Source organism: Astatotilapia calliptera, chromosome 7 (genome assembly GCF_964374335.1).
Source record: "Astatotilapia calliptera chromosome 7, fAstCal68.1, whole genome shotgun sequence".
NCBI lineage: Eukaryota > Metazoa > Chordata > Actinopteri > Cichliformes > Cichlidae > Astatotilapia > Astatotilapia calliptera.
Genome location: NC_137428.1, coordinates 5,559,540 through 5,577,169, shown reverse-complemented (window position 1 = coordinate 5,577,169; position 17,630 = coordinate 5,559,540). Strand labels below are relative to the sequence as shown.

The following is a 17,630-nucleotide window of genomic DNA, read 5'->3' as shown; positions in this document are numbered from 1 at the left end:
TGTCATGCATTCTTAGACACTGGGATCACGCCACTGTATGTCATTACAGTTCCACCCATTCCACTGGCCACAACATTTATTGTGAATACACCGAGAAAAGTACGACTAATAAAACATGTCTGTATTCATTCCAGTGTAATCATTTATATTGAGTGGATAGTGTTTCCTCTCCTCTTGTGCAAAGCCTTGTTAAATATTTGGTCTGCTGCAGTGAAGTGTACTCACTTTATATAAATTGTACTAGAACTATGATTCGAATTTCATTAGTGTTGAATAAAATATGAATTTTATGGTCCTGTTTTTTGAGAGAACATCCTGAAAAAACTCAAAAGGTAATTTCATATTTAGCTCTAAATGATTTAAATATTTTCCTAGCTGATTAGAGGAATTATTTCACTATTTCACTATTATCATAAATACCTGATTTAATATATTTGAATAAAAATGTGCTGTGTAAGCAAAAACCACTCAAGGTAATGGGTCAGTATTTATTTAACTGATGCTCCACCCTGTTTTTACTTGTACTGGAAGCACTTTTACTTCATGATACAAACTGAAACGCCTCTAAAAACGTAATATTTTCTAGGTTCACAGAGAGAACCTGTTTAATTAAATTTTTACTGCTACTAATATTCTAGTAGTTTTCAGCTAAATTTCCCAGATTTAGTCAGAAGTGCTAATGGAAAACTCAAGGAAACTGAAAAAACAACTGCAGAACTGTAATATATAATGATAGTGCAAAGACATTACACTGTGGCCCCAAATCGTCTTGCTCTGTCCATTCTCACTCAATCCACCAGGCGATAACAGATAAAAACAGACTGGCCTGGTTTCTTTTATCGGTCCATTCAAACGCTGTGTCATCACCACCCTGAAATGGCCTTGCTTCTCTTCGGTCTTCTGATGGGAAGATCTGTGATTACAGCAGATTTCCCACTGGAATGAGAAACTGTAAATGTAACATTATTACAGCCTTACATTTTATAACTTAAGAGACACTCTGAAAGAAACAGTTTGTCCCCCACCCCCTTTCTACCCCCGTCTCTGTTTAATTTCAAGTCTGATAATGGGTTTAATGCATCCATATGGTCCACGTCAGGTGACCTAGCTGGTGTACATCCTGTGACCTCAGCTTCAGACAGTTCATCCAGGATTACAGGCTGATTTTAGGGTTTTTCATCTGTGTGCTGAGACGGCCTTTGAGGGATGAAAGAGACTGATAAGGTTTTGGAAGCTCACTAATGTGCCTTGAAGCTAAAGTTTAGAGTAGTTGTTGTGGCATCAGATAAGAGTTTTAGCTAAAAGCACAAAAAAACCCCTCGATGTTTACGTTTTCTTTAAAACTGGGTCATCGTCATGATAGTAGGAAAGGTCGGCTTCTTGTAGCAAACAGTTACATTTACACTGCTGCATATTTTAGCCTAAAGGCGTTTTATATATTTATTTTTTCTGGACTTTGAAGCTAGTTAAGCTAATCGTAGTTTAGATGGGTGTGGAGTGGATTTTTGGCAGTAAGAGGCTTAAATGTTGATTGCTTAAATGACAGTAATGGTTGTGGGGATTGTTGGCAAATCTGGGCCCCCCTCAAATCTTTAGGGACAGATGCAGAAAGTTCCACCGACACACGATCATCATTGTACAAGAAAACACTGCAGATGCCATAATCAGCATAGTCTGTGGTTAAAAATGAAATATCATTTAATTCCACCAAAAACACGATGAGCTTTTCTTGAAGAAAAATGTTTAACAAATGAAATATATATTTTTCCTGTCCTCTCTGGACTGTCTCATGCCCTACAGAACATGGACGCATTCAGTGTTTAGTTCTTTGTAGTAATCCTGTAGTAGTCCTGAGCAACCTCAGCATTCATCTAAAATGCAATTTGAACTCCTACAGGACAAACGCGACCATCTCATGTTTGCAAATTGGTTGTTAACTTAAGCTTTAGTATCACCAGTGGGATGTTTGATGAATACAGCTACCTGCTGCTGATGGAAATCAGTGGTAACCAAGTTCAGTACTTCAGATATTAAAACAAACTAATTGTTTTAGCCAAAATGTGCTAACAGCTGAGGTGAACTGCAGTGCTGAGCGATGACAATGTGGTTTTACTACTACAAGTGATTTTAACATTATCCACAGTCATTTGATTGATTGTAATAATTGATAATAATAATTGTCATACTTAATTCAGGCCTAAATTTCACACACAGTCTTGATATATTACCAGAATGACCATCAGTTCCTTTACAGCTGCTACTGCTTTCTGTCATTTCAGGTGGAAACAGATCTATAATGGACTTTTGGGCTGGTGTCAATACTAGTGTTTCAAGTAGTCATATACAAGGTTCATACTTTTATAGCATATATCCACACTGGATGTTTGGTGGTGAGAGGGAAAAACACAATCAAACATGTAGAAGCAGGTGCAAGTGAAATTATCTTAAACACAAGTAAACACAGACATGGTTGAGACGAGCACCAGAATGGAGAAGAGAGGTGATTTAAGTGACTCTGGAAATGGCACGGTTGTTGATGCCAAACAAGGTGGTCGGAACATTTAAGAAACTGCTGATCTACTTTTCCCAAATAAAACAGAGTTTGCAGAGACTCACTCCTTACAACCAAGATTTGTTGAAGAGCACTTCTGAATGCGCAGCACTTCAAAACATGAAGCAGATGAGAACTAGGAGAAGACCACACCAAGTGCCTTCCTGATTGCTGATCACATACATCCCTTTAATGACCACAGTGTACCTTATCTCCTGACAGCTGTTTCCAGCAGGATGGCACGCCATGTCTGAAAGCTCAAATCATTTCAAACTGGTGTCTTGAACATGACGATGCGTTCACTGTGCTCAAATGGCCTCCAGAGTCACCAGATACCAATCCAGCAGAGCACCTTTGGGATCATAGATGTTTAACTGACAGCTGTCATGTCAGTATACACCAAAACCTCTGAGGAATGTTTCCAGCACCTTCTTGAATCTGGTTTAAAAGAAATAGCAAGATTTCTGTTAAGGGCAAACATAGTGTTGAAGCTCCAGTTTTAAGAGCTCATTCGGTTTGAGCTGTAATGTAATATTGCTGTTTCCCACACAGTCTTTGTTTGGCATTGATACAGTGTTACTGGCCAGTACACGTCACTCTGTTTCTTAACATTATGTAGGGTTAGCACAAAGCTAAATCTCAGCTGCAGTTTAACAGGCCTGCAAGTGCAAACTGATTTAGCCAAAGTGTTTCTAACAACAGGTGGTATTTCTAATCTTGCTGACAGAAGCAGAAAATATCATCTTATCATAAGAATGTTTTCCTCTCTTTCCAAATGTTTGCAGCAGCATGTTGGGGAGCGGAGGAGCCAGCAGCATTCAAACACATTCTGACTCTTAAAGCTGAGCAGAGAAATGGAAACAGGACAGACATCATCATTCAGGAATAAAGCCATTTAAAAATTGTTCGGCTTGACTTTCATTTTCACTTCCTGAGTTGTGGAGTGCATAATTCTGCCATAACCTTAATAGCAGGGTAATAAGGAACTGGCAAAAGAACTTCTGACCAAAGGGAAATGTCTCTTTCACTGTTTGCATGTTCTTAAGTTCACATTAGAAAGCATTTCTATTTCGACACAGAGCCTGACACGGCTTTTTCTCCTGACAGGCTGCTGCAAATACATTGATATCTGATATGTTTTGTTAGACTTACAGTAGTCAGAGATGAAAAAGGTGGAAATTATAGCACAAGCTTTAGCACAATGTCGATGATTTGGCTCCGCTATCCTGCTATTTCCAGATTAACAGAAGTCAGATGAGTCAGATGATGTTTCATAACTTCGTATCATGTGCTTTGTGAAAAATGTGTATTTATACAGCATCGGCTCTGTGAGTTCCTTGTGCAAGAGTCAGCAGTCTTGCCCAGACCAGCTCTGGACATTAAGCGAGAGGATTATGTGTACAGCTTGGTTCTTTGTCAAACTCTGAAGCATCAGCAGCGCAAAAATCAGCAATATTCTGACATTTATATGCATTTAACGTTAGCAGCTAAGCCATATTACTGGCTGTTTATAATCTTACTGTATAGATATTTCAGTCTGACTACCTGTAATCTAACAGTTTATACGTCTTTGTATTTTAAATTCAACATTGGCAATATGTATGTTTGCTGAATCATGCATTTTGCTTTTGTTCAAAGCATCCCAGACAAAGTAAATAAGTTATTTTCTGACTTCAACAGCACTTTTTATAATGTATTTGTGCAGTTTTGTGAATAATAGATACTCTTTTCTGCTTTAGAGAACCTAGTTGTATCTGGCTTATGAGTAGCTAGATGAAATTGCCCCTGTCTTGGGGAAGCGCATCCCCCCCGTTTGTTGGGTGGTTAAGGTGTAATTCAGCATCAGACCTGCCAAATTTAGCTTCCATGTGCCAAACTAAGATGTTTAGGATGAGCAGGCATCTATTCATCTGTGGTTTAGACAAATAAACACTCATTAGGAAGCTTTTGTTGCAGGCTAACAAGTTGTCATCTCCACCTCTCACATACACACCAAAAAAGCCACTGACTAAAATCCGCTAACAGAAGCTTGGAAACGGTCACCTTGGCTACCTTCATTTTTTCTATACAGTCTTTGGTGTAAACAAGACTGCAGTTTTGCTGATTTAGGGACAGAGGATGTGCCTCTCTGCTTCAGTGCTTGAAGATAAAAATAAGCCATCCCTTATCTTTCATCCTTAACCTCTTCATGAACTTTGTGTGTTTCTTCTGTGTGCATTTGTCCAGGTGAACCTCTGTTCTCCAGCCAACAATGAAACTTACCAAGAACGACTGCTTCGCCTAGAGGGAGACAAGGAGTCTCTGGTGCTACAGGTCAGATATTTCTTATCTATCTAAGTTATAGACGGTGTCAACTGAACATTTAATACAAAGACACATACAGTATGTACGCAACGTGCCTATGCTGCCTGTGTACTTTCATATCACATTTTCAGAGTGTACTTTTTCTTTGCTGTCCCAGTTTGCTTGTTCAGATGTGGTTGTAATTATTTTGGCATGCACAACTACATCTAACTTTTTGATCCCTGCCATAAATGAGCCAGGAGACTGTCTGGCAGGATTTGTTCCACGCTGGAAAAACATCTTGTCCTTTAATCTGTAATCCTGTGAGTTCAGATATTTCGTGTTATTTCATAACAAAACATGTCCGGACACCTTCGAAAGCATGTGAGGGTGTTTACATACGACTTGTGCAGTAACCGCCAGCGCCTAGTCGGCTGCAGTAAAGATGATTATATGTCATCTAACTATATGATGTCAGGAGGTGCTCTGTGCTGTCAAAACTCTTTAATAGCCAGTTCATGCAGCTGTGATTTCCACAGTCTGTCTTTACATCCCTCCTAGTTAATTTGTCGTTTTGGAACTGCCCCTTTATGCTCTCCGTGTCTCTGTGTATGTTTGTTTTATGCTCTGGGGAAGCCCACGCGAGCGGATGATTTTTTTTTGATGATAAGTGCACCACCCGTCTGGACAACCCCGGTTTGCAAAGTTTTCACAAAGTCCACATCTCGTTCGTTACCACCACCACCACCACCCGCACACCTACTTCTTACACATTCCTCAACTGACACTGCCCGTGATTGGTTGAGATCCAAGTGAACCGGGGCTTGTTTTTACTGACTGGTGATTTAATTGGCTGTGGACAGTTTGCCCCTCCGTAGTGCCTTCCTGCCTTTTCACCTGCCTCTACTTTAAGACTGCTTATGTGAAGCTTTGTCTTGCTTCAGCGTGTGCTAGTATAGACACACTCTGTGGTTAGTAACTAACTTCCTTCTAGCTTTGTCGAGAGCATTCACCTCTGTTTGTGTGTGTGTGGCTCAGAGGAAGGAGGTAAGGGGTATTTTTAACTTTTGTCTTTAGCATTTGGAGTTTATACAGTCATATCAAGATCACGCCGTGTTGTTTCTTTATTTTTACTTACTTTATCTTTGCGTCATGTTTGTCAAGCGTTAGTGGTATCCATGTTTTTGGTGCGAAACCTAACACAAGGCTCTTAGACGTGACTCATTCAGATACTTGTTCATTCATTTACTCACTTGTTCATGGTTCATCAGTGCCAGGGAGGGCAGGTTTAGCAGACCAGTCCCTCTGTAATAACACATGTTCATGTTCTGTTAGCGGTTACAAGTGTCAAGCCAAAAACTTGACAAAATATTCTTTTGTGCCAGAGCAATGTGCGACAGGACATGGCTGCAGGGGTAAAAATCAGAGAAACTGAAGTGACAGAGAGTCAGCTGCTGTCAGATGGATTTGGCATCGTTTAGGTGAACAGGAGGGATCTTTGAGTGTGTGTGTGGGTGCACGTTTGGCAGGAGGTGAATGGGTTGTCAGAGAGATTATAGTAAGTGTGCAATACATTCCTAGGTGACAGACTGCTGAGTAAATGTGTGTGTGTTGGTTTGGAGTTGAAGTATGTGATGATGTGTTCTTTTATGTGGATTGAAAGAAGAAAAAGACATAAAGACACAAACATAAACCAAAAGCTGTGGACTTTTGAATATGTAGGGTAGACTCAAACTGATAATATTTGTCTATCACAGGTATTAGTACTATTATACAGTATATATAGCATATTATATAGTACTATAGTAATAGTAATTCTATCTCCCATAAAAACTTGTATCAGTGACTAAAATCCAGTATCCAGTGTAGCAGAAACAATGTTTACCAACTAAAACTCCTGCATACAGTGGGGCAAAAAAGTATTTAGTCAGCCACCGATTGTGCAAGTTCCCCCACCTAAAATGATGACAGAGGTCAGTAATTTGCACCAGAGGTACACTTCAACTGTGAGAGACAGAATGTGAAAAAAAAAATCCATGAATCCACATGGTAGGATTTGTAAAGAATTTATTCGTAAATCAGGGTGGCAAATAAGTATTTGGTCAATAACAAAAATACAACTCAATACTTTGTAACATAACCTTTGTTGGCAATAACAGAGGTCAAACGTTTACTATAGGTCTTTACCAGGTTTGCACACACAGTAGCTGGTATTTTGGCCCATTCCTCCATGCAGATCTTCTCGAGAGCAGTGATGTTTTGGGGCTGTCACCGAGCAACACGGACTTTCAACTCCCGCCACAGATTTTCTATGGGGTTGAGGTCTGGAGACTGGCTAGGCCACTCCAGGACTTTCAAATGCTTCTTATGGAGCCACTCCTTTGTTGCCCGGGCGGTGTGTTTTGGATCATTGTCATGTTGGAAGACCCAGCCTCATTTCATCTTCAAAGTTCTCACTGATGGAAGGAGGTTTTGGCTCAAAATCTCACGATACATGGCCCCATTCATTCTGTCCTTAACACGGATCAGTCGTCCTGTCCCCTTGGCAGAAAAACAGCCCCATAGCATGATGTTTCCACCCCCATGCTTCACAGTAGGTATGGTGTTCTTGGGATGCAACTCAGTATTCTTCTTCCTCCAAACACGACGAGTTGAGTTTATACCAAAAAGTTCTACTTTGGTTTCATCTGACCACATGACATTCTCCCAATCCTCTGCTGTATCATCCATGTGCTCTCTGGCAAACTTCAGACGGGCGTGGACATGCACTGGCTTCAGCAGCGGAACACGTCTGGCACTGCGGGATTTGATTCCCTGCCGTTGTAGTGTGTTACTGATGGTGACCTTTGTTACTTTGGTCCCAGCTCTCTGCAGGTCATTCACCAGGTCCCCCCGTGTGGTTCTGGGATCTTTGCTCACCGTTCTCATGATCATTTTGACCCCACGGGATGAGATCTTGCGTGGAGCCCCAGATCGAGGGAGATTATCAGTGGTCTTGTATGTCTTCCATTTTCTGATGATTGCTCCCACAGTTGATTTTTTCACACCAAGCTGCTTGCCTATTGTAGATTCACTCTTCCCAGTCTGGTGCAGGTCTACAATACTTTTCCTGGTGTCCTTCGAAAGCTCTTTGGTCTTGGCCATGGCGGAGTTTGGAGTCTGACTGTTTGAGGCTGTGGACAGGTGTCTTTTATACAGATGATGAGTTCAAACAGGTGCCATTCATACAGGTAACGAGTGGGGGACAGAAAAGCTTCTTACAGAAGACGTTACAGGTCTGTGAGAGCCAGAGATTTTCCTTGTTTGAGGTGACCAAATACTTATTTTCCACCCTAATTTACGAATAAATTCTTTACAAATCCTACCATGTGAATTCATGGATTTTTTTTTTCACATTCTGTCTCTCACAGTTGAAGTGTACCTCTGGTGCAAATTACTGACCTCTGTCATCATTTTAGGTGGGGGAACTTGCACAATCGGTGGCTGACTAAATACTTTTTTGCCCCACTGTATTTCTATCTATTTTTTCCTTATCTTAAGCATGTGATCAGCCAGCGCTCTCTGAGGACGGTGTAATACAGTATGACTGTGTCACCCACCAGGTGAGCGTTCTGACCGACCAGGTGGAGGCCCAGGGAGAGAAGATCAGAGACCTAGAAAGTTCTTTGGAGGAACACCGCCAGAAACTGGCCTCCACTGAAGAAATGCTCCAACAGGTAAAGCACGTGTAAAACACCATTTATAAACCTGTCACAGAAAAATGTTGAACAGATGAAATATTATTGTTTGCATGTTGCTTGATCCACCCTGGAGGGATTCTGATGCTACAGTACAGACAATATGGCAAGAAAATGGCATTTGTAGTAATAGACTGCATAAAAGGTGGACATGGCCTTTGTGGTTTCTGGATGTCATTGTTAGCATTTTGGCTAACTACTACTAAAGGCAGCAAGCTAGGCTAGCAGAGAGTGAAATCATCTGTAAAATTTAGATTTCACCACTAACTTTGGGACTTTTAACAAAGGAGCCAGTGGTAATGGTGACTCACTTTGTGGAACTAGCCTCAAGTTGATTTTAGATGAACTGCAGTTTGTTTGGTTCTCTGTACTAGTTTAATTTCAATCAATTAAGAAAGCTGTTTTAACCCCCGTATATAAAATATATTGCTATAACAGTATTAACACAGGGTCTCTACAGAGGGCCGTAGCTGTTTGTTCTCAGTGCAAACTGCATCAGCCTAAAGAGGAGAGTGTATTATATTTAAAACACTAAATGTGGTCTCAAATGGTGCCCAGACAGATGGTAACTGAAAATGAAACTATGACAGAGGTCATACTTATTGAGTTGACCTTGTTGTCACTTGGCGTGTCTTTTTTCTGTTTTACGTTAGAGCAAATACCAAGTCGCTGACTTCAGGTGATAGCAGGGAGTTATCCAACAGGATGTTCAGAGTGACTAAAGTGCAGGAGTGAGTTGTTACTGTAAATGAATAAATAAAGGAGTGGCGCAGTGTTTTATTGAGGGTTCCAGTTTGATTTTATGCTCGCTGGCCTCCTTTGACTCTGTCCCTGTTTAGCTGTGTGGTGGGTATAACAGAGACATCAAAACAACTAGATTTTAAAGGGTCAAAGCTCGAAGTTACTCAGTGTTCAGTGAGATGTAATGAGATTAGACAGAGTTTACTCTTACAGTACAGTGAGTTTGAAGGTGACCTTTTTAGATAAAGGATGTAAAATGTTCTGCTACCAGCTATGTCCCATTCATCGGATGTAATCCACTAATGTTGACTTTACATTAATGCAACTGCTGTCGGTCCTGGAGGGATGAGAATCAGTCAAAACATAGAAATAAAGCCCAGATTTCAGCAGCAGATACACGAAACCGAAAAAAGGTTTCCATAAACGTGGTTTTTAAAACATGAGCAGCGGTGAAATCCTGTGTGTTTCAAAAGCATTACTGAAAGATGTTGACAGAAAATGGGCCAGTCTGATTATTAAATATTCATTTCATTACAACATCTGGTAAACTGTGAGTACATTTATAACATAGGTTAATAACAAAGGGATATATTTGGAAACCGACAGAGCACTGAAGGTCTATTTAAACTGGACTAAGAGCAAGCGAATAAAAAGAAGAATACACTTTGAATTGATCAAAGCCTTTGTGTCGGTACAATGTGGCCTATGAGTTATCAAAGATTTATTTTTAACATCAAAGCAATTTTCATATAACTTCTATATAATCTATCTCTCTATATGTACATACTTTGTCCTTAACTGAAAAGAATTGTCAAAGCATCAAGCCTTTGGGGTTTTTTGAATATGAAAATTAATGTCAAATACAGACTATATTAATCCTGCGTGAAGATCTCAGTCACATGTTGCAAAATGTGTGCAAGGCGAACAGAGGCAACAGTTGAATCTGTATTGTTTTATAGTTTTGTTGTCTTCAGTATCAGGAAACAAGTAAATACTATCTCATGTGCATCAACGTCTGTCCTTACTGAAAATCCCATTAGTATGCGCTCCTAAGCACTTAGCACTTTAAGGCACTGCTGGACAATAATTGTAGAGCAAAGTGCAGTAAATGGAAAGTTTATTCAGCCGGCCAGTCTCTGGATTTCTCTACTGCTGCCCACAGTAGGTCATAATTCTGAAGCAGTCTTCTAGTCGTTTCAGTTGTTTTGGTTGCCGTCACCAGTGAGGCAAGCTCGTGAGCTCTGCCAAGCTGGACACAACAAGCCTGCAGCTCTGTGCATCACAGAATCAGGCTTCTGTTTAGACTCGTCAACAGGCTCTTTGTCCTCCTCGCTGTCGGCACAGAGGATAAAAAGGCCACAGCCCCCAAATAAATACCCCACCGCGGCCGTGACGTTTTTCTCCCTCATCCAGCCACCCTTTGTTATCTATTAGTTATTGCTGTTGATGTTTTTTCAAGTGATCTAAACCAGTTTTAGGTAAAAACACAGGAGGAATAAAACATCTCTCTCTCTTTTTTTTAAAAAAAATCTCTGCTGCTACTGATCTTCTTTTTGGTTTGTGACTTGACGTTTGTGGTGTTTCCTGGTTTTAGCTGCACTGATCTGCAGCTGTCGTCCTGGTTTGTGGTTGTTTGTTAGTAGCTGCGAGTGGTTCCCTTTTACAGTTTACGACCGCTGCTCAAATAGTTAATCTGATATGAGATGTTTGGTTTGCAGAGATGAGGGCTGAGTGAGGAGAAAGATAACTGTGGACCGGTGTTTTCAGTTTCTATCTCGTCTGTTGTGTCTGTTGTATTTTATTATCAGTTATGTACCTCTTAAATCTTCTCCGTGCATAATTACAGGGCATGTTTGAAGGATTTAAAAGGTGGCAAACACGTCTGCTTCTGCAGTGTCTAATACACAAGTATGAGTACACTGGTTTGGATCATACCGAGGTTGTGACACACGATAAATTCATCTTCTGATTTCTGCGGGTTTATGTTTTCACATAAAATCACATTTATATTTTAATGCTTTCATTAGCAAAAGTGGGGAAAAAAAACAAAATGAAGATTTTGAAAAACAAAATATCAGCAAAGCTCCGGATTGTTGGATGCTAAGTTAGTTGACTTTACCTCCTAGGACATTTTGGGTTATTTAGACCAAAATACTCAATTTTGCTCTACAAGGGCCTGATATCCACTTACGAGGACATTATACTGCTACTGTTCTTTCAAAATTTTAAACGAATATCCTAATACGTGGCTCTTATTTTTCTTAAAAACAAAAGTAAGGTAAAAAAAATCTGGTAATTCTTTGTTTTTACATTCATCGGGCCCCAATATGCCCAAATATCAAAGAGAAATTAAAAATGCATGCTGTGGAAGAGTTCAGGTCTTAGGAGGCTAAGGCAGGGGTGTCCAACTCCGTGCCCGGTGTCCTGCAGGTTTTAGATGTGTCCTTGATCCAGTACAGCTCATCTAAATGGTTAAATGACCTCCTCAACATGTCTTGAAGTGACTGGTAATGAACTAATCATTCGATTCAGGTGTGTTGACCCAGGATGATACCTAAAACCTGTAGGACACTGGCCCTTGAGGCCTGGAGTTGGACACCCCTGACTTAAGAACTCTCCACAGATGTTTGAAGCTTAGATTATTCCCAGAAAATGGGAAAAAGTGAAGTGCAGCACCTTCAAGTGGACAGTCAGCATGAAACCGAAAAACAAAAAGTTGTACAGGGGTAGAAGGACACCTGAAAACGCCTGAAATTAAGGGACTTCATACGGCAGCACATTGCCAACATGAGCGCCTCCGTTAACAGACGTCAGCTGGGCGTGGAGATGGATGCTGTACGTCTGATTCTGTGTAGTGTATTCACAGGATAGTATTCACATGAGCAAACACAAACAAGTTGTGTGTCTGTGTGTGAGCGAGAGAGACAAGCGACAGGCGAACAAGAGTTTATCCAGCCATGCAGCATTATGTTTCAGCGCTGCAGGGCTGCTGTTTGCTGTGGGAACCACAACTAATCTAATAAGAAATAGCCCTCAGGGCACACACACACACCACAGGGTGCAGAGTTCTCATGCTGGAGGATATCCACCCACACATGTAGTCATACTGTGACTACATGTCCTACAGTGCCTTTATTTAGACATAAAAATTACTGTACTGAGACATTTCTGTCTACACGGCTTACACTGTTGTAGTTACACAGTATCCTAAACAACATACAAGACAAGTATAACGCGCATAAACATTCATGGGCCATTATGTTTTAATATTTTGCCATGTTCATTAAAAATGTAATTGACTCAACAGCAGACGTCATTCACTGTCTTCATTATTATCCAAAAAATATCAACAGCCCAGCAATTTCCCAGTATTTTTGGTTTCCATGCACTCTCTGGCTAATGTTTCTTTATTTTCTGCGTTTTTGGCCAAAACAAAAAGGCGGAGGTCTCTAAAACAGTCCGTGATTTGGCAACCAGAGATTGAGAAATATCAATAATATAATAATAAAATAATAAAATGTTGCAACTTGCAAATGATGATGATTGCCACATCCTACCTACAGTTATGGGAATGGCTTGAATCAAATGAGAACCACTGAGGCTGAGGATCCTGAAAGTGCCAAAATTGCTGTTGGCACTTGAGGTTGGCTCTAAAGGTCACGCTTGAGTTTTCTTTCTGTGGTGAATCTAAGCAGAGCCTTGAACCTACTCAAAGCTGAAGCCATGCCAGCATTTATGCCAGTGCAGGCTGCGTCAACGTCCAGTTGCATGTCTGAGGACATTAGCTGCTTCCATATTTCCCAAGGGGTTGCTGTAGTGGCTGTGTCCAGATTTTTAAACCAGAGCAGATTTTACACAGGACACTCCTCTTGACGCAACCATCCCATTTATCTGGGCTTTGGATCGGGACCAGGAGTGCATTAGATTGTCACCCCCTTTGAGGTTTAGTTAGTGTCTCCTCTGGGTGTTGAGCCGGGGATCTTTCATGTGAAAGATGAATGTGTTAACATTTGGGTAGATTTAAGGTTAGCCTAAACAGCCGACTGCTTGGATTAACAACTATGCCAGCATGAAGAGTCATAGCTGATTTTGGTCAGGCCTCATTTCAGCTAACTGTAGTCACTGAACTGAGCCTTTCCACTGTGTTGGCAATCTTTTTCTGTCATTTGGGACCATGTCACACAGAATGCCCAGTGAATCTGTGCTTTGCCTTTTGGTGAGTGAAATGAGGATATTTTTATGTATCTTGATTTTGCACCTCTACATTTTATAGATGCAACATGAAAACCAGAGCTTGCAAGCCTTAGCTTATAACTTAGATCTCAACATTCTCGTCCAAATATGGTCACGTCTGAGTCAAAAAAGCTCACCTGCCTGAAGTGAAGAACTCATATCTCCATAACCTTTTGGCATGTCAACACATAGCGGAAAAACATAAAAAATGAACTGTTGCTAGGTTTAAAGTGCCTGATGTAACTTTTTACAGGGGAGCAAGCAAAGGTGCTCAAACAGACCTAAAACTGACGTGTTAAAATCAGAAGCAGTGCATATTTGAAAGGGGCTGAGAGTAGATGACTACTTATGACATGACATAAAATGACGGGGTAAATATATAAGAAGATTACCTATGCACCAGAGCCTACTGTAACATATAATAGGGCAGCATGCTAGTTACACCGAGAGAATAGAACAGCATGGGATTTGTTTTCAGAACATAGTGAGCGATGTAAAGGTAAGTTCACAGGCAAAAACAGTACCAAACTTCTACTTCTGCGATTTTATTGAGTGTTTAATTTTTAAACAAATAGATAGTAAATCTCCAAAAAGTTGATTCTGTTCATCTGGACGTAGCGTTTTGTGGGAGAAATGTTTCGTCACTCATCCAAGTGACTTCTTCAGTCTCAGCTGACTGCAGGTTTCTCCAAATCTTATAAACAGGACATTTGCATAATGACTGAAACCAGCCCACTGAAGGAACAATGGGCTGGGAGGTCAGTTCCTTAATCTTAATTATGCAAATTCTCATAACCATTGATCAACAACCACTGACCAAAACCCACTGATCAATGGCCATGAGTACCATTCACAGAGAGTTGGGGAATGGCTGCAATCACAGCATGTAAGATGGTGAAAGATGTATCCTTAGGCCCCCTCCTCGATTCAGAGATGGTCTTTCCCTTTTCACGTAAATGGCCTCCTTGACTCCGCCCTCAAACCAGCGTTCCTCCCTGTCCAGGATGTGTACATCCTCATCCTTGAAAGAGTGTCCACTGGCCTGTAGGTGTAAACAGACTGCAGAGTCCTGGCCTGACGAGGTGGCTCTTCTGTGTTGTGCCATCCGCTTCGCCAGAGGTTGTTTGGTTTCCCCGATGTATAAATCCCGGGAATCCTCCTGGCACTTAACAGCGTACACTATGTTACTCTGTTTGTGTCGGGGGAGCCGATCCTTGGGGTGGACCAGTTTTTGGCGCAGCGTGTTTTGGGGTTTAAAAGCCACAGAGACCCGGCGTTTAGAAAAAATGCGTCTCAACTGCTCCGATACTCCTGACACATATGGGATCACTACAGGTTTTCACTTGGGCAGCGGTTGTCCTTCTCTCCTGGATCGGCTGGAGCTTTCTTTAGGTGCCTTTCCCACTTTGACAAAAGTCCAGCTGGGATAACCACATTTACTCAAGGCCTTCTTGATGTGCAGTTCTTCTGCTTCTTCTTCCATGTACAAATTGGCCACGATGGGTGAAACTGGGGAGCCCATGGCACACCCATGTTTCTGCCTGTAGAACTGACCCTTGTATGTGAAGTAGGTGGAATGAAGACACAGTTCAAACACACTTGGTCGATGCTGAGAGTGGTCCTGTTGCTGAGGTTGGGGTCATCCTAATCTCTTACGGACTACCTCCAACGCTTTCGTGACTGGGATGCAAGTGAAGAGAGATGTAATGTTGTACGAGACCATGGTTTCATCTGCCTCCATAATGACATCTCTCACCTTCTCAACAAAATCCAGGGTGTTCTGGATGTGGTGTTCAGAGCTGCCCACCAGCGGGTTGAGGATCGAAGCCAGAAACTTGGAGATGTTATAGGTGACAGAGTTGATCATGCAGACAATCGGTCTTAAAGGTGCACCCTGTTTATGTATTTTCGGTAAACCATACAGGCTTGGTGTAGACTCCCCTGGGTATAGCCTGTGGTATGAGGTTAAGATTAAGGAACTGACCTCCCAGCCCATTCTACCTTCAGTGGGCTGGTTTCAGTCATTATGCAAATGTCCTGTTTATAAGATTTGGGGAAACCTGCAGTCAGCTGAGACTGAAGAAGTCACTTGGATGAGTGACGAAACATTTCTCCCACAAAACGCTACGTCCAGATGAACAGAATCAACTTTTTGGAGATTTACTTTCCTGGATGATTGAGAATGCATCAAGACGTTAGATAGTATATACTTCAAGTTCTCCTGTCTAGTCGTGCCATATTTAACTCTGGAGATGAGCACAGCCTCTTTAAAGGGATCTATAAATTCTGTGGTGCATATGATAATTAGTCACATGCACGGCACGGCCTCATTATTAAAGGAAAGCAAATGTCAGGCAGCTGAGCCGTGGGCCATGACCACAGCGTGTGGATGAATTACCTCTAAATATTGCGGCTTATCCCTCTGTAAGTGACACTGGTGTTAGATTGCAAACTGACAGTCAGCTGCCATAACGAAAGAGATTTTCTAAATGTGTGTGTGTGTGTGTGTGTGTGTGTGTGTGTGTGTGTGTGTGTGTGTGTGTGTGTGTGTGTGTGTGTGTGTGTGTGTGTGCGTGTGTGTGTGTGGCTGCTGAGCTGGAGTGATTATGGGGTTTAGTTGTTCATTTGTGTGGCTGTGGTGTTGACACAGTTTGTTTACTGTGTGATGTTTCCGTTTAGAAAGAAATTCCTTGTCTGACATTTAATGGACAGTAATCTACTTTATTTGACCGCTCACAAGTCATTGAATTTCTGTCTTAAATATATGTTATTTAAAATAGGCTCATGTGAGAAGTGTGTGGCTATAATTCTAAAAAAATCCCAGCATCTTTTTTATTGAATTTGATTCATTTGGCATTTTGAAAATGTGCACGCACAAATGAAAAAATAGAGAAGCAAAAAATGATTCTGATTGTTGTTCTGCTCCAAAACCATCTCAAAAAAGTTTTGCATTAATAATACGTTTATATAGCTCAACTATAAGGCTACAAGATGCTTCACAAGACAAGATAGTCACGGTAAAACAAATCGTAATAAAACGTTTGAGAAACATTTAAAGGTTACAGAAAACTGGGAGGGAGAGCACAAGACAGTTAAAAGCAGAACAAAGAAAATGAAGAATTACAAACAAGTACAGTAAAAGCACACAAAAATAATCAAAGGCTCATGAAACACAAGTGACAACATAAAAGTAGCTCGATTTGGAGGCATTGAGAAAGTCTGCCTATCCGATGTCTCTACGAGAGATTTAAAACAAGAGTGTGATATATTAAAAACTATTAAACAGCAGAAAATGTATGTTTACAGCCTCAGTTTGCACTTCATCACAGCTCTCTGCTTTCTCAGTAAAAGACTTTCAGTACCTACTGCTGACTGTGACTAAAGAAAATATGACTACCTCTTACAGCAAAAACATTTCTGTCAAAGCGGCAACTTCTACGGGAAAATCACTTCCCATAACAAAGCGGTTACGTTACACTGACTCACTCACTTGGCTTTTGTTGCTTTTCTGACTGAAGAACTGGACTAGAAAGAGGTGAACTTTTGCGAGCCTTCATTCAGTTAGTTCATTTTCAGATTTGTTTGTGCTCTTTCTAAAGCTCCCACTCCTCTTTGCCTTCACAGCGCTCTGAGCTAACGCTAACTGCTCGGTTAAATACCCAACTGTGTGTTTTGACTCGCACATGTGTGACTACAGGGCGTAGCTGGTCTAATCGAGTGCTCTGCTTTAACTGGACAAGCTGAGTCCTGCATATATCAACGACATTTGTCCTGTTTAGCAAAGTTAAAAGTAACAGGGATATGGCAGCTTTAGCCACCGCCATTCGACACCATTGCCCCAGAACCAAACCTCCTGGAATCATATAAAGTTGTAATTTTTTTTCCACAGTTATTGTTATATTATCATGAGTGGGGGTCACACTTGAGTTGGCAGTCCTAGTTTTTACACGTGTCCCAATTTTGTTTTTCCTTATTAAGCTTTTTAAATTGGTGCACAAAAAGCTGGTAAGTTCATATTTGGTCTGTTTGGGGGTGTTTTTTCTTCCCATTTCTTTCTAAATGTTTCATACTAAACAAGTATGGAG

At 41.0% G+C, this 17,630-nt stretch overlaps 1 protein-coding gene across 8 annotated transcripts in view; it reads left to right on the top strand.

The window, feature by feature from the left end:
• ppfibp2b (PPFIA binding protein 2b) overlaps nt 1–17,630 on the top strand; it is a 97,484-nt gene that overhangs the window by 46,184 nt on the left and 33,670 nt on the right. For all 8 annotated transcript variants that reach the window (XM_080304085.1, XM_026172758.2, XM_026172756.2 and 5 more), the window contains exons 4-5: nt 4,778–4,864; nt 8,437–8,550. In XM_080304085.1, the coding sequence (XP_080160211.1) occupies nt 4,778–4,864; nt 8,437–8,550 (201 nt within the window). The remainder of the gene's footprint in view (nt 1–4,777; nt 4,865–8,436; nt 8,551–17,630) is intronic.